The sequence below is a fragment of the Nicrophorus vespilloides genome, unplaced genomic scaffold (genome assembly GCF_001412225.1).
Source record: "Nicrophorus vespilloides isolate i.1.1-1 unplaced genomic scaffold, Nicve_v1.0, whole genome shotgun sequence".
Classification (NCBI taxonomy): Eukaryota; Metazoa; Arthropoda; class Insecta; order Coleoptera; family Silphidae; genus Nicrophorus; species Nicrophorus vespilloides.
In genome coordinates, this window is record NW_017096674.1 from 1 (window position 1) to 23,781 (window position 23,781).

The 23,781-nt window shown below is 36.9% G+C and overlaps 6 protein-coding genes across 10 annotated transcripts; 3 read left to right on the forward strand and 3 right to left on the reverse strand.

Moving 5' to 3' along the window:
- The first annotated feature begins 2,686 nt into the window (after positions 1 to 2,686).
- On the forward strand, positions 2,687 to 8,411 carry LOC108557860. The gene is made up of 15 exons (XM_017914549.1): positions 2,687 to 2,884; positions 2,941 to 3,072; positions 3,133 to 3,312; positions 3,364 to 4,449; positions 4,504 to 4,815; positions 4,867 to 4,978; positions 5,227 to 6,569; positions 6,620 to 6,698; positions 6,861 to 6,926; positions 6,992 to 7,131; positions 7,189 to 7,329; positions 7,393 to 7,597; positions 7,648 to 7,799; positions 7,882 to 8,103; positions 8,160 to 8,411. Exons 1-15 carry the CDS (start codon positions 2,705 to 2,707, stop codon positions 8,337 to 8,339), a joined length of 4,530 nt encoding a protein of 1,509 aa, XP_017770038.1. The 5' UTR covers positions 2,687 to 2,704; the 3' UTR covers positions 8,340 to 8,411.
- A 163-nt stretch (positions 8,412 to 8,574) lies between these two features.
- Positions 8,575 to 9,778, reverse strand: LOC108557861 (stress response protein NST1-like). The gene is made up of 4 exons (XM_017914550.1): positions 9,572 to 9,778; positions 8,929 to 9,511; positions 8,729 to 8,875; positions 8,575 to 8,663 (listed from the first exon to the last, which is right to left on the reverse strand). The coding sequence occupies exons 1-4, from the start codon at positions 9,776 to 9,778 to the stop codon at positions 8,575 to 8,577; spliced, it is 1,026 nt and encodes a 341-aa protein (XP_017770039.1).
- Positions 9,779 to 11,178: 1,400 nt separating this feature from the next.
- LOC108557863 (proteasome activator complex subunit 3) lies at positions 11,179 to 13,009 on the forward strand. 2 transcript variants are annotated; one of them, XM_017914553.1, is made up of 4 exons: positions 11,179 to 11,323; positions 11,664 to 12,011; positions 12,122 to 12,275; positions 12,343 to 13,009. In XM_017914553.1, the coding sequence occupies exons 1-4, from the start codon at positions 11,300 to 11,302 to the stop codon at positions 12,549 to 12,551; spliced, it is 735 nt and encodes a 244-aa protein (XP_017770042.1). In that variant the 5' UTR covers positions 11,179 to 11,299; the 3' UTR covers positions 12,552 to 13,009. The 2 variants fall into 2 exon arrangements, with proteins under 2 accessions (XP_017770042.1, XP_017770041.1); XM_017914552.1 differs by lacking the exon at positions 11,179 to 11,323 and adding an exon at positions 11,435 to 11,561.
- A 212-nt stretch (positions 13,010 to 13,221) lies between these two features.
- On the reverse strand, positions 13,222 to 20,226 carry LOC108557869. 4 transcript variants are annotated; one of them, XM_017914561.1, is made up of 11 exons: positions 19,645 to 19,972; positions 19,369 to 19,530; positions 18,870 to 19,174; positions 18,512 to 18,812; positions 17,695 to 17,853; positions 17,267 to 17,381; positions 14,316 to 14,485; positions 14,129 to 14,257; positions 13,819 to 14,076; positions 13,536 to 13,764; positions 13,222 to 13,478 (listed from the first exon to the last, which is right to left on the reverse strand). In XM_017914561.1, the coding sequence occupies exons 1-11, from the start codon at positions 19,963 to 19,965 to the stop codon at positions 13,273 to 13,275; spliced, it is 2,355 nt and encodes a 784-aa protein (XP_017770050.1). In that variant the 5' UTR covers positions 19,966 to 19,972; the 3' UTR covers positions 13,222 to 13,272. The 4 variants fall into 4 exon arrangements, with proteins under 4 accessions (XP_017770050.1, XP_017770049.1, XP_017770054.1 ...); XM_017914560.1 differs by having other exon boundaries at positions 18,485 to 18,812; positions 19,657 to 19,970; XM_017914564.1 differs by lacking the exon at positions 19,645 to 19,972 and adding an exon at positions 20,088 to 20,226 and having other exon boundaries at positions 13,223 to 13,478; positions 18,485 to 18,812.
- A 150-nt stretch (positions 20,227 to 20,376) lies between these two features.
- Positions 20,377 to 22,138, reverse strand: LOC108557865 (protein aurora borealis). The gene is made up of 3 exons (XM_017914556.1): positions 21,813 to 22,138; positions 21,037 to 21,746; positions 20,377 to 20,971 (listed from the first exon to the last, which is right to left on the reverse strand). Exons 1-3 carry the CDS (start codon positions 22,004 to 22,006, stop codon positions 20,619 to 20,621), a joined length of 1,257 nt encoding a protein of 418 aa, XP_017770045.1. The 5' UTR covers positions 22,007 to 22,138; the 3' UTR covers positions 20,377 to 20,618.
- Positions 22,139 to 22,330: 192 nt separating this feature from the next.
- Positions 22,331 to 23,709, forward strand: LOC108557864 (E3 ubiquitin-protein ligase Hakai). The gene is made up of 3 exons (XM_017914555.1): positions 22,331 to 22,664; positions 22,728 to 22,915; positions 22,971 to 23,709. Exons 1-3 carry the CDS (start codon positions 22,454 to 22,456, stop codon positions 23,646 to 23,648), a joined length of 1,077 nt encoding a protein of 358 aa, XP_017770044.1. The 5' UTR covers positions 22,331 to 22,453; the 3' UTR covers positions 23,649 to 23,709.
- Positions 23,710 to 23,781: the final 72 nt, after the last annotated feature.

Sequence of the window (23,781 nt, forward strand, 5' to 3'; positions counted from 1 at the left end):
TATAAATTATAATTAGATAATGTATTCAATAGAATACCTACAAATAATAGGCTAATTGGAAGGCCATACTTTTATCTTTAATATGGATATTTGATGATCTAATTAAGAAGCGTGGTTTTTGAGTAATGAAATAAAAAGTGAAGACTTAACAAGAAAAAAGAGAAAACGTAATATCTCAAGTATTAATTAACATTACAAAATAGTATTTGATATCATTAATGGGCAATGAAGACCACTTGATATGTATTAAAAAATACATAAAAAGTTTTACAATTTTCGAATTAATTCTGAAAATTCTCTTTAACATTTTTTTTTAAATTAATAGGTAAAATTTGAAAGGTCATAATAGTGAAATATGAAATACCGAAAATGTAATAATAGGCTAATTGGAAGGCCATACTTTTATCTTTAATATGGATATTTGATGATCTAATTAAGAAGCGTGGTTTTTGAGTAATGAAATAAAAAGTGAAGACTTAACAAGAAAAAAGGAAAACGTAATATCTCAAGTATTAATTAACATTTCAAAATAGTATTTGTATCATTATATGGGCAATGGAAGACCACTTGATATGTATTTATAAAATACATAAAAAGTTTTACAATTTTCGAATAATTCTGAAAATTGTCTTTATTTTTTTTTAAATTAATAGGTAAAATTTGAAAGGTTATAATAGTGAAATATGAAATACCGAAAATGTAATATTAGGTTCATTGGAAGGCCATACTTTCATCTTTAATATTGATATTTGATGATCTAATTAAGAATCGTGGTTTTTGAGTAATTAAATAAAAAGTGAAGACTTAACAAGAAAAAAGAAAAACGTAATATCTCAAGTATTAATTAACATTACAAAATAGTAGTTGTATCATTAGATGGGCAATGGAAGACCACTTGATATGTAGTTATAAAATACATAAAAAGTTTTACAATTTTCGAATAAGTCTGAAAATTCTCTTTAATTTTTTTTAAATGAATAGGTAAAATTTGAAAGGTTATAATAGTAAAATATGAAATACCGAAAATGTAATATCAGGTTCATTGGAAGGCCATACTTTTATCTTTAATATGGATATTTGATGATCTAATTAAGAAGCGTGGTTTTTGAGTAATTAAATAAAAAGTGAAGACTTAACAAGAAAAAAGAAAAACGTCATATCTCAAGTATTAATTAACATTACAAAATAGTAGTTGCATCATTAGATGGGCAATGGAAGACCACTTGATATGTAGTTATAAAATACATAAAAAGTTTTACAATTTTCGAATAATTCTGAAAATTGTCTTTAATTTTTTTTTTAAATTAATAGGTAAAATTTGAAAGGTTATAATAGTAAAATATGAAATACCAAATATGTAATATTAGGCTCGTTGGAAGACCATAAGTTTACCTTTAATATGGATATTTAATGATCGAATTAAGAAGCGTGGTTTTTGAGTAATTAAATAAAAAGTGAAGACGTAACAAGAAAAAAGAAAAACGTAATATCTCAAGTATTAATTAACATTCTAAAATAGTAGTTGTATCATTAGATGGGCAATGGAAGACCACTTGATATGTAGTTAAAAAATACATAAAAAGTTGTACAATTTTCGAATTATTCTAAAAATTCTCTTTAACATTTTTTTTTAAATTAATAGGTAAAATTTGAAAGGTTATAATAGTGAAATATGAAATACCGAAAATGTAATATTAGGTTCATTGGAAGGCCATACTTTCATCTTTAATATTGATATTTGATGATCTAATTAAGAATCGTGGTTTTTGAGTAATTAAATAAAAAGTGAAGACTTAACAAGAAAAAAGAAAAACGTAATATCTCAAGTATTAATTAACATTTCAAAATAGTATTTATATCATTAGATGGGCAATGGAAGACCATTTGAGATGTAGTTATAAAATTCTTCTTCTGGAAATTCTCTTTAACAATTTTTTTTTCATATTATTAGGTAACATTTAAAAGGTAATAATAGTAAAATACGAAATACCGAAAATGATATTAGGCTCATTGGAAGGCCATACTTTTATCTTTAATATGGATATTTGATTATCTAATTAAGAAGCGTGGTTTTTGAGTAATTAAATAAAACGTGAAGAAGTGAACTATTTTTTTAAAATCGCTATACGTCAGTTATTAATTAATATTACGTAATAGCATTTGTATCAAAAGACGTGAAAAGACCACTTTTAATGTAGTCATAAAACAATTGAAGATATATATTTTAATTAATTAGTTTACTGATGTTTTTGATGATTTTCCAAGTATTTTGGTTTGTTGTAAAGTGGAAGAGCAAAGTAATTAAAACTGAAGTGATCGGAATATGCTCAAGCAGCAATTGTACTCGGCTTTCGATCGGTACAGGAAATTGTTCAGAGACCATCGAAGTATGTTTGTTCCAGGTAATAATGGTTCTTTTCATTTGTTTGTTTTCGTGTGTGGTTGTTGTTGCTGTTGGTGATTCAACAAATGCGAATCGATAATTGTTGTTGTAATTAAAAGTATGTATGTGTGCATGTGTGAAGAAATGGACGTGATAAAGCGATGTATGTTAAAGCAGGAAAAGCTCAATCAATAATATAATAGGAAAATACTAAATTATTAACGCTGAGCAGGTCATGTGACCAGACTAGAACATGCGACGTATGCTGCTCGAACAACAATTCATTTTCCTGCGAGCCACTCACATGCGCGTACACCAATCATGAAGGATTCCATTTCAGGTTTGAACATCAAGAAGTCCAACATCAGGATTTGGATTCATCAGAGAGACCTGAGCAGTCTGCAGCAGGTCATCTGGGAGGGTCACGGAAACAGACTTCTGGTGGAGCACAGCAACAATCCGAGAGTTAAGCGGTTCTTGGAAGCGATCCCTCATATCTTGGTGAGTTATATGAAGATTTAGGGGGAAAGTAATTTTATTTGTTTGAATTTCTTCAGGGTGTAATCACCGGAGTGCATACGGATGTTATCAACAACGACTTGGAGGGTTTGAAGGAAAAGACGGCACCTCCAGCTCCCAACACGCTAGTAATTGCCAAAGATTTCAACGGTTTAACACCTCTCCACAAAGTATCTAAATCGAACAATACCAAATGAAAGATACGCTAATTGGCTTTCAATTAATTTCAGGCTGCGGGTTTAGGTTTGCAGGAAGTTGCGGAATATATCATCACGCAGAATCCGAAGAGCGTTGCGCTGGTGGACAACGAGGGTAGAACACCTCTTCATTATTCTGTCCTTTCGAAAGATGGCGGAAAAATGTTTGATTATTTGGTAGAAGCAGGCGCGGACGAAGGAGCTTTAGATAATGTAAATTTTGGTTTTAAAAAATTCAAGAAAATCTTTATAAATGTTTTTCAGAAATCGAAAAGCGCAGCGTTCTACAAGACGCGTACGCACGAGCTCGATTCCAAAGTCTTGCAGGTCATTCCGGATTGTCCTCGAAAGGCTAGAGAACAGGCGCCATTGGATTGGAGCGTCTTGGGTATTGCTGCGACACCGACTGAAGAAATGGCCAAAGTCATATCTCCAGCTGAAGAAACCAATGGCGAGGAAATAAATGGTAATGTGGAGGAGACTAATGGAAACGAGGAAGAGGAAGTTAATCATAATGCAGAGAATGGAGATACCGCGGAGAATGGAGATGCAAAATCGAGTCATGAAGAACCGGAAGAGAAAGATGATCCGGAAGAAGCTGAGAAAGAGGCTAAGGTAGATGAACCTGCAGCAGAAGAGGAACCAGCTGCGGAAGAAGAGCATGCGACTACAGCTGAAGAAGAAACTGAACCAGCTCCAAAAGAAGAAGAAAATGAAGTAGCTCCTAAAGAAGAAGAATCTGAAGCAGCTCCGAAAGAAGAAGAAACTGAAGAAGCTCCGATAGAAGAAGAATCTGATGCAGCTCCAAAAGAAGAAGAAACTGAAGCAGTTCCGAAAGAAGAAGAAACTGAAGCAGCTCCGACAGAAGAAGAAACTGAGGCATCTCCAAAAGAAGAAGATAATGAAGTAGCAGCTGGAGAAAAGGAAATTGGAGAAGCAGCCGAAGAGGAAACTCAGCCTCCACATGAAGAAGAAGAAGAAAATGAAAAAGATGACGAAAATAAAGTTGAAGAATCAACTGAAAATCCTGACGAAGAGCCTGAGAAAGTTGACGATGAAGGAAAGGCAGAAGATGAATTGATAGAAAATCTGGCCGAGGCGATCGTTGAAGGCGAAGGAGTGATCGAGGGCATTGTGAATGGAGAAAACGAAATCGAGTCTGTGAATGAAGAAGGACAAGGGGCCGCAGATGATGGTAAAGACGATGCGGAAATAGCAGCGATGGTGGAGGAGGGAAATATGGAGCATCTAGCTGGATTGGTTCTAAATGGTGAAGGTGAACGTTTGATGGGACACACAAGCGATATCCCGGAGCTGCAGTCTTTTTTAGACAACGTCACAGTTTACATGGTCTGTCGATCAATAAGTCGTATTGAATAATTAACGAAATCAATGTATTTTCAGTCTAAAATTAATAAGATTCACTTGGCTGCAAGAGACGGTAGCTTGAAGGAGCTGCAAGCCGCATTGGATAGACGCAAGTTTGCAATCGCCAAAGATAAGATTTCTCCAAACGGAGCTTCTCCTTTGCACGTGGCTATAGTCTTTGGGAACACGAGCATCGTTCGGTATTTAGCAGGAAGATTTCCAGAAACTGTTGGTGTCACAGACGATAATAGCAGATCACCTCTTCACTACGCAGCTGTTGTTCCTGATAACGGACACTACTACAATCTTTTGGTTCATTTAGGAGCCAACACCAGAGCGGAAGACAAGGTGAGATTGTAGGAATTAAATTAACATGATTTCTATATTATTTGAATTTAGTTCGGGAATACACCCGAGTTCTACAGGGTCAACTCGAGCGATTTCAATCACAACAACTTGCTGCGCGATTTCGGAGCAGAGGTCATTTCCGAAGAGATGCTTTCAGATAAAGGTAATTGGCGTTTTACATAATTGTTGCTTATGCGAAAGGTGTTTACATCAATTGATGATGCTGAAAACTTTTATCAATTAATCAGTTTAAATATGAATGTCCTTAGATTATTGTGAACACCTTTCGTGGATAGATGTGTTTAAGTTGTTTGCCTGTCGTGTATATATTATACAAGCCTCTATCGCATTCCATCAATGTATATAGTTTCGAACAAACTACTTCTTGCACATTGTTTGTTGCTTACACAGTTCCGGACGACTGCGAATCAGCGAGGAAAGAACTCGACGATGAGGACATGATTGCGGTTTTAGAACGTTGTTACAATCTGCTGCACGGCAGAAGAAATTCGAACGCGACATCAGCCGCATCCACCGGTACAATTTCCTCAGCCGTCACCAATCCATCGTATTCCTCGGTCTTGAGCAAACACACGCGAAGATATATCTTTGATGCGGTCAAATCTCGCCTCACAAATTATGACCACAACCTCTACGACCTGATCTGGCCGAGCGTGAAGAAGCTCCCCATCGAACAATCGTTTCGCATAAACATGGACCACGACTTCCCAGCTGGGATAATTATACCGGATTACTCATCGTACAAAGTATTTGCAGAGTTTGTCTTGCCGATAATCAAAGATGTGAATAACCTTGATGTGCATTTAGATTTGCACGATCATCCTGAAGCTACATTCAGCTCTGCAGTGAGCGAAGATGGAAGTGTGACTGAAATTGATCTTGATTTGGATGTGCACGCGAAGCACGTACTTTCTGGAAGTCTGGAAGTAACAAGAAACATGCAAGATTATCAGCTTCCCAATTACTTGAACGTAGGTGATCTTGAAGCTGTCGAGAGACAGATAACATCTGCTCTTCTCAGCGATGAAATTGCTACCACTTTATATCCGCACGCAACGCAAGAAGAGATCCAAGATAAAGGTAGTGGAACGTACTACACAATGAATGAGATCTTAGAAGATCCGAGCGAAGCGCGCGTTATCTTAGCCTCTAACGGCCTGATGATTCCTCTTTGGAACATCCCCGATTCTGATAGATTGCACGGAAAGCATTGGCCTTACGGAAGAGGCGTCTTCGTGAGCAACAGCTGTAACTTAGCTGTCTGGATCAACGTTTTGGATCACTTTCGCTTGATCACTTGTTCCTCCCAAGCGAAACCAGGGAACGTAGGTCAAATATACACTCGAGTCAACAAGCTGATGAAGTGCTTATCTGAAAAATTGGAATTCGTTCGCGATGAAAAACTAGGATTTCTATCTGCGAGGCCTACAATCGCAGGAAACACGCTTCAATTCTGTTTGAACGTGAGATTTCCGCATTTAATAAAGGAGCCTGAAAACCTGAGGCATCTGTGCCACGTGCGAGGTCTGACGTTTCACAGGAACTCGCAAAGCACCGACGTGGTGAGAATCGGGAATCAACAATGCCTCGGAATAACGGAGATACAAACGTTCGAAGATTTCTGCACAGCCGTTGCCAATATATTGCAACTGGAGAAGGATCTGGCCATGTCCAATTCGATGCACATCGCCGCTCTCTTTGTTAACATGTTCAAAAGGAAAAAGACGAGCGCAGTCGACTTTTAGATTGCTCTCATTTAAAATAAAATTTAATTAAATTTAAAAAAAAAAACTTGTTTTCTATGTACATAGTGCCAAATAATTTAAATCACGAAACAGTGCCTAAGGACCAATGCATCTTAGGTAAATACACCTATTTGCGTACCTCAAGTGTGTCGTGTTCTTTCCGTAAACTGGTGTCGCTTCTATATGTATTTTCACGCCTTCTTTATTTCTCGTTAAAATCACAAGAATAAGCACTTTATTTAATTGGATCCTAAATCGTGTAAATCTTGCTTGTTTCAGATGCTCCAAATGCGCCAGTAGAAATGCCTTTTTTCTGCACGGAGGAGGGTAGATATTTAGCATCTTGTAAGTGAGCCGCACTTTTGCAAATAGTTGCATTAATCCAGAAACAGTAATCGCCTCTGTTCCAGCTCTTGGAGATCCGCTCATCAAGGGATTGACGGAGGTGGCAAACAAAAGACCCGAAGATCCGATCGCTTACTTGGCTCAGTACCTTTACAACTTCGCTAACAACAACAATAACCGCGCCAAATCCAGAGGAAGAACTCAAGTAACAAATATTAAAATTAACTAAGGATTAAATACATTTGTTAAATTGTATCAACAGGAAAACCAGCAAATAATTACAACCGGCTCTCCTGCAAACGTAGACACGAACAACGCTGTTCCTGCAAATATCGACGTTGTCACGCTCGAACCTGAAGAGATGACCAATCCTGATGAATCCGCCTTCAACGCTACCAGCAGAGTAAATCGATTAAAATAACGGTTTTTTTTTCTCTATATATATTAGTTGCATTTGTTCATTTAGGATGAACATGGTCAAAGCATGTTGCATTTTGCTGCCGCCCGATCGCACGGAAGAAACGCCCTTTACCAATTGCTCACTGAAACTGAAATCAATATTGGATTTCGCGATGAGTTGTATCGCACTGCAAGAGATATCAGCATTCAAGCTAGCATCCCTGAGAACACAGTGGAGATCGACAGATACGTCTTGCAGATTGCTTCGAAAGGTATAGGAAAGTGGTATTCTTGCGCGTTAATTAATATCAATTTGTTTTAGGTGACACTGACAAATTGGTGGAATTATTGTTGGATGGATACGATCACATCATCGATATTATCGATGAGGATGGAATTCCTATTATCGAAGCGGTTGGGAATGCCGACCAACCGGACACTGTCGCTTTTTTACACTCAATTTTAGCATTCGAGGTAAATATAGTTTGTTGTAAGTTTGAGCCATTTTTCTATTGGCGATGAGAATGTTTGGGGATCCTCTATGGTTTTATTGCAGGAACGCAGGGAGAGGGTGCACCATGCGATTCGGGAGGGAAACATGGCTGAGATCAAGGAAATGCTCGCGGATGAGAACGAGACAGGAAGCGGAAAGTTGCTGGCAATCGGGAAGAACAGCTACGGCAGATGCACACTGCACATCGCAGTTTTGTGTCAACAAGAAGAGATCGTTGATTACTTAGCGAACACTTTTAATGACACCTTAAGAATTGGAGATAACGTAATTATTACTATTTGTTTACTTTTGGAATGTAATTTAACGAATCTTTGTTGTAGTTGGAGAGGACACCATTGCACTATGCTCTTGGCATCGAGAAGATCGAATCAATTAGTAGGGTCCTCGTGAAGGCCGGTGCAGAGCGAGTAGCGAAAGATCTGAAGGGTCGTCAACCCACGTATTACTTCATGAACAAATCCGATATTCTGCGGCTCCAGGAGGAAGAGGAAACTTTCTAAGCAGCACAATCATCGTACATTTAAAGCACTTGAGTGGCCTTATCTTGATATGCACTTGATATTTGTTTTTTGTATTACATAGTCGTTAATGGAAAGATTGAATATTTATGTATTAGAAAACGATTTATATTTGTTAATAAATTGTGTACAATGAATGTATATCTTCATTTACATTCGTCATTACACCTCTAATTATATTCTTAACATTAAGTGTTGTCGGCCGATCCATTAGGTGTCATTGTGATGTCGGCTTCTGAGTCATGTCGATGTTGGGCACCCAGGGCTGAGGATTTATATAAGTTACCGAAACCGAAGATTTCAAACCTTAAAAAAAATTAAAAGATTAATCTGTATGTGCGTTTGTTTATAAGAAGAGTAAGATTTGATACTTTCTAGGCCGCGATTTAATGGTACAGGTTTTTGCTTCGTCTTCGACTGCTTCAACCAGATCTCGTACGCTTTGGAGCTATAACCCAAACGCTTCTGTTTTTCGTCCTCCTTCTTAATTAAAGACATCTGATCCTTAAGTTTCTTTTCTGCAATAATCGGTTACGTGTTATATGAATTTTCGCTTAAAATACGTAAATACCTAATAGCTTCTCCTCTTTCCTTTTCAGCCATAACTGGAAATTTAGATCATTCTCCCGCATCCTTTTATCGCGTTCCTCCTGTTTCCTGCGCTCCTCCACCAAGATCTTCTCCTCCTCTTCGCGCTTCTTTATCTCCTCGTCCTTCTTCTTGCCAGCCAACCAACGAAGAAAATTCTCGCGCTCAATTTCGAGCTGCTGCTCGCGCTGCTTCCTCTTCATCTCGTTCAGGAGCAACGCTTTCTGCTCCTGCAGCTTACGCTCTTGGTCCTTCCTTGCACACCAGTTCCTAAAATTCTCTTCCTTGGTCTGCTCATCGATGATCCTGATTGTACTCATTGTTGTCAGAGACGCGATGGACAGTCGCAGATCATCCTGAGTCGAGTTGGTCGCTTTGACGGTGATCCCGCTATCGCTGTCGAAGCTGTTAGCTCTTTCTGTGGTCTTGGTCAGTAGAGCCGTGGTAGAGGAGGTGAATTTCGGTTTGATCTCAATGGGACTCGGGATTTGGTCATCGAAATCGGTTAAGGTCCGCGGATGACACGGGCACTCCTTGGGATTGGTGAAGCACACGCACCTCTTCACCTTAAGATCACATATTATTAATAAGTAGTGTGAATCGAAGCGTATGGAAATGATGCAGACCTTGACCATCTTAGGTTGGTCTCCACCGGCCGGGATGTTCATGTAGACGGCGCCGTTCTGCTTGCACGGTGCCATCTCGTAGATGGTCTCCACGTAAACTGCTGAATTTATGTACTCGCGCACCTTGATGTTATTAGCATCTTCTCCAGGTGCGTCGATCCCGTTCTTCTTCGCTCCTATTCCGCCGGCGGTGTCCTCCGTGCGCATCTATTTGCAATCTGAAATGTTTGGACCCAGATGGATCTTCAGTTCCATCAAAAAACTCTTCACGAATTTGGTGCGAAGCTCTCCCGGTCGGCGCCTTTCGGAAAACTTTCTCGGTTTCCTTTAGTTTTCGGTTTCACGAATGGTTCTACGAGTGACTGGACATGACATTAAAATTACATAAAAAACAAAAACAATATAATTTAAACCTAGCAAGCCGTTTTCTTTTCCTGTCTTGAACATTTTCGTCACAAAACTAAATCAAGAAACTAACAATATTATTGAAAATCACATATATTTAAGAAATACTTTTAATATCAATTATTTTTATTATATTCATAGAGAAAACTATTGAATCAGTAAAAAAATGTCATTATTTAATACCGAAATTTAAAAATTACCACTTCAGACATACAAATAATTTAATTGACGAAAAGTTCTGAAAGTTCTTAATACTAAAATAGTCATACAACTCAAACTACTTTTATTTAATAGTTTTTCCTAATATTTATAGGATTTATAAAATCTGATTGGATACTACAAGCTCTAATACTATTACATTATAATATAAGATTAAATCTACAAATAGAAGCTAGTCATTTTCAATATAAGTCCTTAAAAAATATATAATTCAGAAAATTTTAATTACATTAAAAGTTACTTATTAAATTATTGAGTATATGTTTATTGGAATCTTAAAACTAAATCGAGGAACTAACAATATTTTTGAAAATCATAGAGAAAACTATTGAATCAGAGAAAATTTATTTCATTGTATTAAATCAAAATTTTAAAAATTACCACTTCAAACACACAAATAATTTAATTGATTAGTTCTGAAATATCTTAATACTAAAATATTCATACAATTTGAAATATATATCATTTGTCCTTCCTATTATTATTGTATCATTTTCCATTTCAATTGTTATTAATATAGTAAATCTTAGTTTATCATAATTAGTCCAAAACGCAAAATTGTTATATATATTAAAAAAGCACCTATTTTCTCTTAAACTCTCAAACTACTTTTATTTAATAGTTTTTTCTAATATTTATAGGATTCATAAGATCTGATTGGATACTACAAGCTATTACTATTACTAATACTATTACATTATAATATAATATTAAATCTATATAATTCAGCAAATTTTAATTACATTAAAAGTAACTTATTAAATTATTTAGTATGTGTTTATTGGAATCTTAAATGTGTAACTTAATATATAAAAATGTAATCGAATCTATTTATATAATGCTATATGAATCTAGAACACACGTCTACCCAATAAATTATATAATAAACAAGTATTAACAAGTTTGAAACATGTTTAGCATCACATGAACGTTAGTATAAAAATGTATACTACTTTTTTAGTATTCAAAGCAGCGGTGTACATTTGGTTGTCCTTTCGTTAGACAAGCAAGCTAAAGTGATTTGACGCTGGGCAAGGTTTTTAGGTTAAGTGAAGTTCAAACATTATTTTTAATTGTAATTTGTGTTTATAATTATTTATTAGAATGGCCGACGAAATGAGCAAGAAGGTATGCACATTTTACAATATTTTCATACGTAATCCCATAACGCATTAGACCGGGTTACCGGTATACAAATAATCGGATATCAAACAACCATGCTGCCAATCTTTTTTTGTTTAAAATTTACTGTATTTGTCAGACTGAGCAATTGCGCGATTCTTATTAAGACACGATCATGAGTTTCACACAAAATATAAGCAGATACTTCAGACTTGACTCTGTGGATAGAATCAAGTACGATAAGGTGATGATACCTCTGAATTGACATTGTATTTTTATGTAGTTTTTGCAAGGATTTCAGTGTCACAAATTATTCTGTGTGTTTTTTTTTTCTCTCACTTGACAGGTGCAAGACTACAAGGATTCTTTGAAGACGAAAGCCGAGAACCTCATACTCAAAGGCTTCCCAGAAACAATAGTTAACTTGAATGATATCTTGGAGACGCCAGCGTTCAAGAATCGTAATTTCAGAGATGTATTCTATGAGTTGAATATCCCTGTGCCCGATCCAATTGTGGTTAACCATGATGATCTGCCACCAGCCAAAAAGACTAAGTATGATAACAGCATATCGCAGGATGGCACCAAGGTGATGGCTCTGCCCAGTGGCACTGTAACAAGCAATAAACACTTGCTTGAGCTTGTGGAGATTGTAAAGCCTCACATTAGGAAACTCATGGAGGACTCTAATTTGGTAAGCATCTAACAATAACAAAATGACTTGTTATTTCTTCCTATTTTTTTTTTGTTAGAAATGTGATCAAAGAAATTGAAGGTGTTATTAATAATTATTTACTTTTACAGTTGAAAATGTGGATTTCTTTTATGATTCCGAAAATCGAAGACGGAAACAACTTTGGCGTGTCCATTCAGGAGGACACTTTGGCTGAGGTGCAATCTGTAGAATCTGAAGCTGCTGCATTCTTTGACCAAATTTCTAGATACTTTATCTCACGAGGTATGAGCACCTTATTTTCTCTACATTACAAGAATATTAACGTGTGGTCTTTTTTTCGTTTATATAGGTAAATTGGTTTCTAAAGTTGCCAAATATCCACACCTGGACGACTACAGACGCGCCGTTCAAGAGCTGGACGAGAAGGAGTACTTAAGCATATGGCTGATGATGGCAGAGATCCGTAACCGGTACTGCTCACTGCACGACATCGTCGTGAAGAATCTGGACAAGATCAAGAAGCCACGTACGTCGAATGCGGCGGAGTCTTTGTATTAAAATAACAATATTGTTGTTTTTTTTTTCTTATTGAATCAACGAAAAAGAGAAAAAAAAACATGCCCCCTTTTACTATTTAAATACAACCGGACGATTAAGTAATGAGAAGCTCTATATGTAAAACAAACAAACAACAAAAATGAAACAAAGAGAAAAAAAACACTATTCCATTTATTTAATTCTAATGTATTACTCTTAATGAAGCAGACTCATCAATAAGGATTTATATTTTTGTCACTCGCATTGGCTTTACGTTTTCAGTTCCCTGTAGTTTTTAGTAAGTCAAATTCGACGAAGAAAAAAAAAAAAGATATGGAGCGAATGCGAGCATTACATTTTTTCTTCCTTCTTTCTTATTTTTTATTTTATATAAATTAAATACATTTTGTTTTCTTGTACGAAAAGCAATGAAACTCTCGAAACTGTAGCTGTCGTTTCTCTCATATGCTCTTTAGGACCTCTAATTAAAAACAAAATATTTTACATAAACTAAACAAATAAAATAAAAACAACCAACAAGATGGGTATGTAAACTATTTTAGGTGAAATAAAAAGATCCAAAATGTGCGAATATTGTCTTATATAATTTGCGTTAAAAAAAATTAGTTAATATAATAAAGAAATATAAACAGAACATATTTAATGAATGTAACAAGGTATGTAATTTTTTTTAATAACAAAGATTTATTAAAATCAAAAAAAGGGGGGTCGAGATACATTATCAATTTTTAGCTTTGGCGCACATGTCTTCTGGACACTCTGGTACTTTGAGTTTGACAGCACAGGGATCGCACGGTTTCTTCTCTTTTATACCCAAGAAGCTGCGAGCTCGGATCGCGTAACTCTTCAGCCCTTCCATGGACGACTCCAGCTGGCACTGTTCAAAGGCCGAGAGTTCGGGGAGCGCTAAATGTTTTTGAATTCCATCTACATGGAATAATATTGATCAGTCATAAGAAATGTTGTAATAATGCAATGACTTACTTGGTCCCAGCAACACCGGTATACATAAATATTCCGTTAAGGGCTGAATGCTGGTCTTCACGAAAGCGCACTCGACGATATCACTGTGTCCTTGTATACCTTTTATCAGGGATATGGTGAATCTGGCTACGGAAAACGCCATCGACAAGTTTTCGCCCACGTTAGTCTTCATAGTTTTCGACGTATTGTGAGCATTCTGCACTTTACGCGTTATATCAATCACCTCTTCCTAAACGACATCAGTTTACATTTTTGGTTAATGCGATTAATTCATATTATATACTTCAGTTAAATCGTTGCAAGGCTTCGCTTGCGACAGGATGGGAATTATATTACCGCCTATGTTGCCACCGATCACCGGGACAACAACGCATTCCGCTTCCAAGCCTAGCACCTCCGCCACATATGTATTCGTTCTAACGACGTTAAGAGTCGTAACGCCGAACAATCTTGCAGGATCATACGTACCTTTGTGCTTCAAAGCTTCAGAGAGCGTTGGTAACATACCATCAATTGGATTTGAAGCAACAGCGACCATCGCCTGAAATTTTCAAAAATTAAAAGATAAAATGGTTTTTAGGTGTACACTTTACATATGGGGCGTAACTGGAAATGTACTTGGCCATCTCGGCCATAATTGGGGCATTTTTATCAAACAAACGACAAGCATCTGAGGTTTGGGCCGAAGGTTGTCCGGCAACTATCACGATGACGCTTGCATTCTGGAAATATGTGTAAATAACTTATAAAGAAAGTTCAATCAAAATAATTATTTCTCACTTGGAATGCTTCACTTGCAGTAGGCGGCTGATACGAGGTGACCTTGCATTTGGTGTCGATGTGGCTCAGCTCCAGAGCCAAACCGCTGGTGCCTTTCTTATCGAAAAGGGCCAACTCGTCGATGTACGGGGACTGCTTCAACATGAGACTTAGGGGTTGACCGACGCTCCCTTAAAACATCACACACACAGATCTGGAAAATGTAGCCAGCGTTTGAATTCTTTAAAAAGAAATAAAGTACCTGCAGCTCCACATAACGTCACTTTCAGATATGAGATTTTCGTCGAATACCGAGCTCCGGTGATGCTCAACACCGAAGACCTACAATGAACACTACAGATTTTTCTACACAAATTTAGAGCAGCCATATTTTTTTTTTTTGATAAGACTACGAAACAAACAACATCTTGACACATACAAGGCTGACTCTGATTCTCATTCATTGAAATTTTGGTAAAGGTAAATATTTTAATATAAAGGTAATAAAACAACATCTTATATTTCTTTTAATCTTTTTGCGATTAATGTATATATTATATTAATTAGCATACACATCAATATTGAACCATATACTATTTGTTTTTAAATGCACATGTATAACATTTTTTTTATCTTTCTTTCTTTAATTTAATAATAAAAGTGCCGAAATCATTCTCAGAACGTAAACATTTCGGTTTATTTTGGGGATGGGAGTGTATTTTAATAACGTCTGTTTTTGAAACAGTAGGGGTTGGGGGAGATGAGGGGGGCATAAATTGAGAAAAATATTTAACATAATAATAAATAGAACTACATCCAAATTACATATTCTCCTCGTCGATTCTGACAATATATATATATCAAAAAACATCTAATTCAAGTCAATCGAAACGAAACAGGGGAAAACACAAAAATTCATGTACGTAAAATATAGAACGAAACAAAGAGCGAAAACCGCCGATTTGCAGCCGGAACTTGCCGATTGCAAGACGACGCCGATAGGCTGATTCGTCAATCTGTACCGTCATCAAGTGTTTCCATTGCTTTGTTATTGGTTGATTTGGTTAAAAATTACACATCAATTTTGAAAAACATAATAAATCCGCAACATTTTCTTTCTGTTATTTTTTTTTTCATATACTGTTTCAATAAGAAACGTAATATATATACATATTTGTTTCTTCATAAATCTGTATGTTTATGTAAAGATCTGCGCACCTATTGACATATATGTTAATTACTAAAATTAACGTAAAAAGTTACAACCTCTATACTTTGCATTAAATAAATGCCCTTTTCCCCGAACATTGGCAGGGCACATTCTTATCATATATAATATTTCTTTACATATATATATATTTATATACTTTTTTTTTGTTTTTAATATACTTTGCTTGTTCTCTTTTCAAACATTGCCGCTTCAAACATTGTATATATATCAATGAGAAACAGAACACACATCGGAGTACACGCACGTTCGCCTTACATAAAGAAGATATGAGCTAGTTACGCACATAGATTGCAACATACGGTTTGTGCCTAAGCTATGCTGACTATTCATACTCAATACATAAGTTTCTCGGAAGATATACATAAAAAAACGGGAGAAAGACTTTGCATCTTCTCGTTCCGAAAACGTGAAAAAGGAATCCGAGACCGCGTTGTCAAGGGTAACAAAATAACAATAAAAAAAAATAAATAACGTACAAACAAAGAAAGAAACAATCGTAACGTAAGCGGAGACACGCCCTCTACGCTTACGTACTTCCCGTAAACGAAGAAGACACGCTTAATTACAATTACTTCTTAAGTCACATGTAGTGTTCATTATTTCTTTTAATCCGCGGCTCACACACATATACTTATATTCCAATCAATAGTCTTCGGCTTCCCTATCTCTTATATATAATGCTAAAAGTCCTTACACATATGACAGAAACAGTTTGTGTTATATTTGTACATATAACGTAAATCTCCACGAAAAAAACCACTAATTCTATGCAAAGTATAGCTTGTAGATTACATAAATCGTAGATACTTCGTGCTTGTCTCATCGTCATTGGCATTCGGTTCTTGGGTCGCGCCGACCCTCATATAAGTCCAAAAAAAAATAATAAAGAAACAACATCGAATTCAATAAATAAATAATTAATAACACAACAATAAACGTGTGTGATTCGATCGTTTCGAACAAGCCTCCGCCGCCCTGATCCAAGTCAATAAAAAATGAATTCGGGGGATGGAGCTATGAGGGTCGGCGCGACCCGGGGCCACGCAATTATCGTATTCACGTGTTACCCTAAGAGAGAAAATTGCCCGTCGCGGCCTGCGCGCCCAACAATTGCAGTAAATACAAGTTTTTTTTTTTGTTGTTGTTGCATTTGTTTTTGCATAATTAAACACCGGAGCCGCACACGCAAAAAAAGACACCATTTCGCCTCTCGCAGTGCAATTCGTGTACACGTCGAGAAAAGACGTAGTATACACTATACACAAATAGACAATCATTTTAAAACAAACAAACAAAAAAATAGACATAAAAATCTATCCAATCGATTGTGTACATATAAATCAATAATAAAAAGAACACGACGATTGTTATAATTTGTTTTGCTTTCGTCCATTTCGCAAATAAGTTAAATGATGCTTTCCCACACGTGTCCGGTTCTTGTTTTTAAATATAATTTGTGTGTGTGTGTTTAGTAATTTTTTTGGTTTTTAGTTTTATATGATTCGGTTTCCCATGTATATATTTTGTTTAAAACCATATTATTGGATACGACGGTGTCTGTTGTAGTAAACTGTCCGCTTCCTTCCTTGCAGTTCCAACTCAGCTCATTTTCTGGTCATTAGTTTCAAATACTCGAGAGCGTTACGCGCGGCAACTGCCTGTGCCTCTTTGGGGGATCCAGCGGATCCGTAACATACGGCCACAGGTAACGTGGATAATTGTACTAAGCATTGATATTTACCAGTGGTGGACTTCTCGTCGATGTCCACGTATGTCACTTCGAAGTTCTGCTCGGTGGCTAAATCTTTGAGGAACTGCACGTAGCAGAACTCCTTCGCGTTTGCCAACATCGAATTCTACAAGAAAACCCACATTAATTACACAATTGCCGATCTTCCTATATACACACATAATTATTAATATTAACTGCACCAACACTCTTTCCTCTCATACTGCTGTTGTACTTCATCAACAAAGTTATCATAAGGTTGAATGTAATATCACATTGATAATAATAAGGAATAAATATGTGTATAATAAGGAAAGAGTGCTATAAAACAATGATGTGAAATGATGTTAAGGAGGGTACCCATCACCAAAGATTGTTTAGTAGAAATAATGATTATTAAAACAAAAATATTTACCAAAGATGAGGAGTGTTAAATTTACCTGCAGCTCATTTAAAATGGGACCATTGATTTTTGCCATGTATTTATGGAATTGCGATATTTTATGCGTGTGGTTGCTGTTGGCCGTTTGTAGGGTACTTATTTTACTATCTTTCAGTCCTGCGTATCGGCTGTGAATATTTGGCAAACGTGCCAACAACTAAAACAATATACATAATTGAAATGACTAAACAAATGCATCCATCACTGTTAACAATAAAAACAAATTTCATATTACATGAATATATTTTAAAGCACTTTAGTTTTGCTAAAAGCAACAATTTTATGATTTGTTCAAATGTAAACATTAATGCACTTTCATAAAACAAGTAAATATTATATGGAATCCCGATTTCTCTGATTATAACAATATTTTAAGCAAATAATCAAAAATCACGAAAACATATACAAATAATCAAAAAGTCCTAATATCTTGATATAATGGGTTGCTTAGGCCAATTTCTGATACCTTTTAAATGTGTCTGAGGAAATTTAATCAGATAAATCTAAAGCTCACGGGTGTATTAAAAGTTTGAAGAACTTTAGCGTAGGCCACCCAATATACATGTATTGATTCGAACGATCGGTTTCTCTTGTAAATATATCCATGTAACGCACAGAATCGAAAGTTCATTGCCAAAGCCGTGTGTTCTGGAGTATACAATACAACGTGGCATTTCAATTGTGCATAATTTATATAATGTATTCAAAGCACAATGATCCGAAAGATAGTAAAACCTTTCAAATAATAATAAAATGTAAATGAAATAATAAAAAAAAAAGATGATTACTTTTTCATGGTGTGCGGTCGGGCTCACCTCTTCATAATCGTCGTATCCTGGGAGGGTGATGGCACCCTCCGTGGGAAGGTCCTGCAGTGACTGCCACATTTTATGAGCGGCCATTCGTTTGGCCATCTTCTTCGACTTGCCGGTGCCAATCTCCTTAAACTTCAACACCTGACAGGCTATCGTAAACGAACGCTCATGTGGTAAACCTTCTTCGTGCTCCATGTCGTAGGCCGGTGGCGGCCAACGTCGCGACATGCACATCTCCTGAAGCCAACCTATAGGGTTCCCCATCACCTTGTCATCGTAAGGTGAAACCACTTGGTTCGTGCTAAAACAAAGCCTGCATTACTTATCCGAAGATCTGACTTATTAGAATACAACTCACTTCTCGGGTGGCATCGGCACAACGATGTTAGGTGTACCATTTGCGTTTTGATTTGCTTGCTCTGCAGTCATTTTACCGATCAGAAGATCCAACAGGTTCTTGGCTGCCGCATGTTTCGCTTCCTTCTTAGATCTGCCAGTGCCCGTCGCAATGTACTCCGAATTCAAAAACACCCGGTATCTGAATGTGGGCTCATGGATTGCACCCTCGATCTGAACCAGTTCATACTTGGGCGTTATCCCTCTCCGCGACAATAGCTCCTGGAGCACCGAAACAGGAGTTTTTGTAGGCATCGAAGTCATCTCCTTAAAAGAACGGAAAAAGAAAAGAAGTTGTAGCCTCATAACAAACAGGTTTCTCAATCCCCCCAACAAACTCCTAAAAGTGATTTGAATGCATACAAAGGATACCCAAAAAAAATATACAACTTGAGCAAAGCGCAATAACGGAAATCTAGAACTTTTTTTTTTTTGGTTGATAACTGAATGAATTCATTTACCAATTTTGCAGCTTCGCCAAGGGACATTTTCTCAGCAATGATCGTGTGCATAGACACACGATTCCTGATGCGCCTGCCGGCTGTGTGTGCTGTGGCGGTCGGTGGCTGAATGGTTGGGTTTATGAGTTGTAACCCGTCCATGAAGCCAAAATGACTATGGATCTGCACAAAAAATAATCAAATATGATTCAATTTGCAACATCATGATGGGACACTCAAAAATTGTACACTGCAGTATGAAGCACAAAACATATTTTTTTTAAATACACATCTTACAGTTCTTGTTACCATAGACATGTTGCTGTGTGTGCTGTACATTTGGAAAAATGTTCTATAAGGTTTCAAGAGAATGCTGGCACTGTACTGCAGGAACGATTTAAAAAACCCAATAAATTGCGACGAATGCGTTTTCCAGTTGGGGCGACAAACTATATGGGTGAACACTGTGCAAAGAATGTCTCTGGCACGATAAAAGATCACGCAAAAACTACACATACTGCGACGATTTCTTTGTTGGGGAGAAGAAAAAACTCCGGCCGATTCGAGGGAAAGACATACAGACAGTATTAGTAGAAGACTGCACTTGATTTCGTTCATATTATTACTCGTTTTTTTTCTCAACCACCTCTAATCACCACCAATGATAAGAACTGCTGCTCTCTCAAATATCCCGCGCTCTTCGCCTTTCTTAAATTATTCGTGTAACGAATGCAACTTACCCGACGGATGGTAATTCCTTTTGGTAACTGCAATTCAAAAACTTCACTTCACGGACCCTCCGTGCCACTACCTTAGGGTTTATCAGCGACAATGGCGAAATCAGCCCTTCATTCTGACAACCAGCTGTCAGATGGTCAACAGCAGTGTTGCCATAACTTTCATAATATTTGAAATTATGTAATAAGATTTTTTTTAAAATTTCTTCAAACTTTTATAAAATCAAACAGTATACACTATAACTAAATAAAATAAGTTAGTGTATAGTTTAAAAAAAAATACTTTATTTCGTCGTTATGGCAGTGCTAAAATTCATCAGTACAAGAAAAAAAGAAAGAGATTGCACAAATTTTCAAAGTTCTTAAAATCTAAAATTTATAATACAACACAACTGTATTCAATCGAACAATTAAATAATATCACTTACATATCCGTTGTGGCGGAGATTTAAGAAATAATTTGAATAAAATCGCGTTTCGATATTAAAATTAATTTAAAATACAAAATACAATAATAAATATAAGGAAATCACACTACATATTGAGAATCTTTAATTTTGTAGGCGTGGAGGCGACGATGTTGGAGACGCTCCACACGTTCGATTCATCGGAAAAAGTGCAGCCCGTTTGGTAACCGGCGTCAGTCACATCCTGGATCACTTTCGTAACTATTGCTTTAGCCTCGTTGACTACTGTTTCAGACTTTTCGTTGCTGCCTTTGTTAAAACTATCCGAGAGATTCTTGGCCTGTCCACCCAGTTTCCTCGACTTTGGTGTATTAGAATTGGAGACGTCCATTTCGCTGCAGCTCGATGCATCCAGCTTCTTGTACTCCGCGTCCCAGTCAACTGTTGAATCATTGAACTGTTCCAAAGGCTTAATATCTTCTGTAAATAAAACAAGAGATTTGAATAAAGTAAATTGAAGATTTGTAATTAATTTCATCACTCACCACTCTCTAAACTTCTATCAGGTAATACAGAGGTATCAGGAACTGTGAAAGAGGTATCAATGCTCATGTGATGATCAGAGAAGTTCAATCTGACTGCAGACTTGTTCTCTTGCTTGAAACTAATAGGGGATAAATCACAGCCTTTCAGCTCGTCGTTCAGGGATTTGTTGGGCAGAGTTCTGCCTCCAAAAACACCACCACTGATTGGAGAAAAGTTCGATGGCGGTAGGTCTAAAACAATTGATTGATTTGGCGAACTCTCAACGCTACCACAATCATCATCTGGCGCATCAAACAAATTTCTATATAATGAAGTGTTCATTGCAGTGTCAGTGCCTTGTTGGTCCTGGGTATAAGTACAAAAGGGCTGCAAAGCCTCCTCCAAATCTCTAGGCAATTCTGGAGGTAATGTTAATACTGTTTGAGCTGAACTCTCACATCTCTCTGGAGGAGATATGGAATCAATATTCTTCTTTTCTTTTATTAGAGGACTATACTTCATCATGTGGGTGTAAGGACTAGGCACAATTTCCCTCATAGAGAAGAATTTGTCAATTTGTGATTGGGCAATAGTGTCTAAAGCCACGTCATGCTCAGGTGTATTAATAACGTCTTCATCAATATCTGCAGGTTTCATATGAGAGAGTTCATCAATTGTCCATTTAAATTTCTCTTCATTCTTAGGCGTACGTCTAGCGAACACAGAAGGACTGCAAACACACGTACATATTTAATATATAATAAACTATAGTGGAATAATTTAATACTATACTCACCTCATAAAATGCGTGTGCAATCGTTCCTGCATCATCGGCTCGAACGGGTTCCTAACTTTGCTGGCGAGCTTCGACGGAGGCGTTTGAAAGCTGTATCTCATCCTGAAGGGACTCTCCGAAGATGCCTTTAACTTCTCCTGCATGTTTGTGATGAGGGTTTTTGACGTAGCATTGTTAAATTTTCGTCCTTCCATATCGAATACTTAACATTAACATTCAATGTTTCTTCATCAAAATTTCAAAAAAAAAAAACAAACAACCAAACAATCAACGGTCACTCGTCCCAACTGACTTTCTGCATGAAATTCAAACAAACTGAAGAAAAAATTGATTTGATTTTTTGACTACATGACTGCCAACATATTTTTTTTATAATCAAGACTACCAACACTGAAATTGATCTTATTTGATGTTATTTCAGCAATTCCTAAATTACCTTTACTATTGCTAATTAATAATTTATTATAATCAATAAATTTAGTTAATTTTTTTGTGATATTTCCTCCAATTAATTGATTCTTATATGTCAACAAGTATTATAAACATAACCTATCAAAGTGTTGGTGTTGTATCTGGTTGTATCATTATTAGAGTTTATTGAAATTTATTGATAGCTGCTTTTAATTAGTAATCTGTTGGATATGGATGATGCTCCTAAAAGAGGTAGAGGCAGGGGTAGAGGTGGCAGAGGCCGTGGAAGAGGACGGGGTCGAGGCAGAGGTAGAGGTAAAAAGGCTATAAAGGTGATTGAAAGTGACGAAGAAGTTGATTTGCCAAGTCAGGAGAGCGCTGAGGAGGCGCCTCAGCCTCCACAGCAAGAGGTAGAAAACAATGAGAATACTGTGCCAAAAAGTGAGTAGGCTTAAGTCAAAGATATGTCATATGTACATTGATATGTTTTGTTTTTCCACTCAGTTGATTTGGAAGCTGATATTTCTCAACTTGAGGCACCCACTTTCACAACAATCAACAGAGGTCCACCTGAACCAATGCTGCGCTTAGATTGGAGCCACAAAGTGAATCTCATTGGGGAGAAGGTCCTCAATCCCATGATACATTGCTGTGATAAATGCTCAAAACCAATTTTGATTTATGGCAGAATGGTAATGATCAAACTTAAGCTTATACATTTAAATTTATTTTGTTTATCTTTTTTAGATTCCATGCAAACATGTGTTCTGTTTGGAATGTGGTAAAAAGGAACAGAAGCAGTGTCCAAGATGTTCCGATAAAGTATCCAGAGTGGAGCAAACTGGTTTAGGTACAGTTTTCATGTGTACTCATGGAGGGTCACGGTACGGTTCGAATGGTTGTCGCAGGACGTACCTGTCTCAGAGGGATTTGCAAGCGCACATTAATCATAGGCACGTATCGGCAGCGGTGCAGCCTATGGAAACGCAGGAACCCGAAAGGCAACCTGCCAGATCGAAAGCTGGTGATCCTAGAGGTCCAATTTCTATACCCAGCAACGTTAGGCAAAGGCAGAACGCGATAGGTTCAAGCGGCGTGCGGACCAATCTGATCACCGTGCCCATCCAGGATACCGCCCCCATAGTGCATGACACTCAACCACAAGGCTATTACAACCAATACCAGCAAGCCTCTAACTACAACCAGGCGGCACTGCCACCTATGCACATACCGCCACCTCAGCAGACACAGTATTATGCAGCTCCACCTGCTTACAGCCCAGCGCAGAGTTATCCAGCATACAATGGTGCAGCTGGAAACCCGCAGTATGCATCGCAGAACGTTCAAGGTCAAAGCAGACAGAACCAATACGATTACACAAACGCCCATCCCCCGCAATGGACGAACAACCAATACTTCAGATGAGACCCACCATTTTATTTGCTTAACTTTTTACAATTTCAGTTTTAAATTATTTTTATCGCTGTGTAAATATTTGATATTAACAAAAAACATGTTACATCATCAAAGATAATTTCTATTAAGCTAGACAAGATGG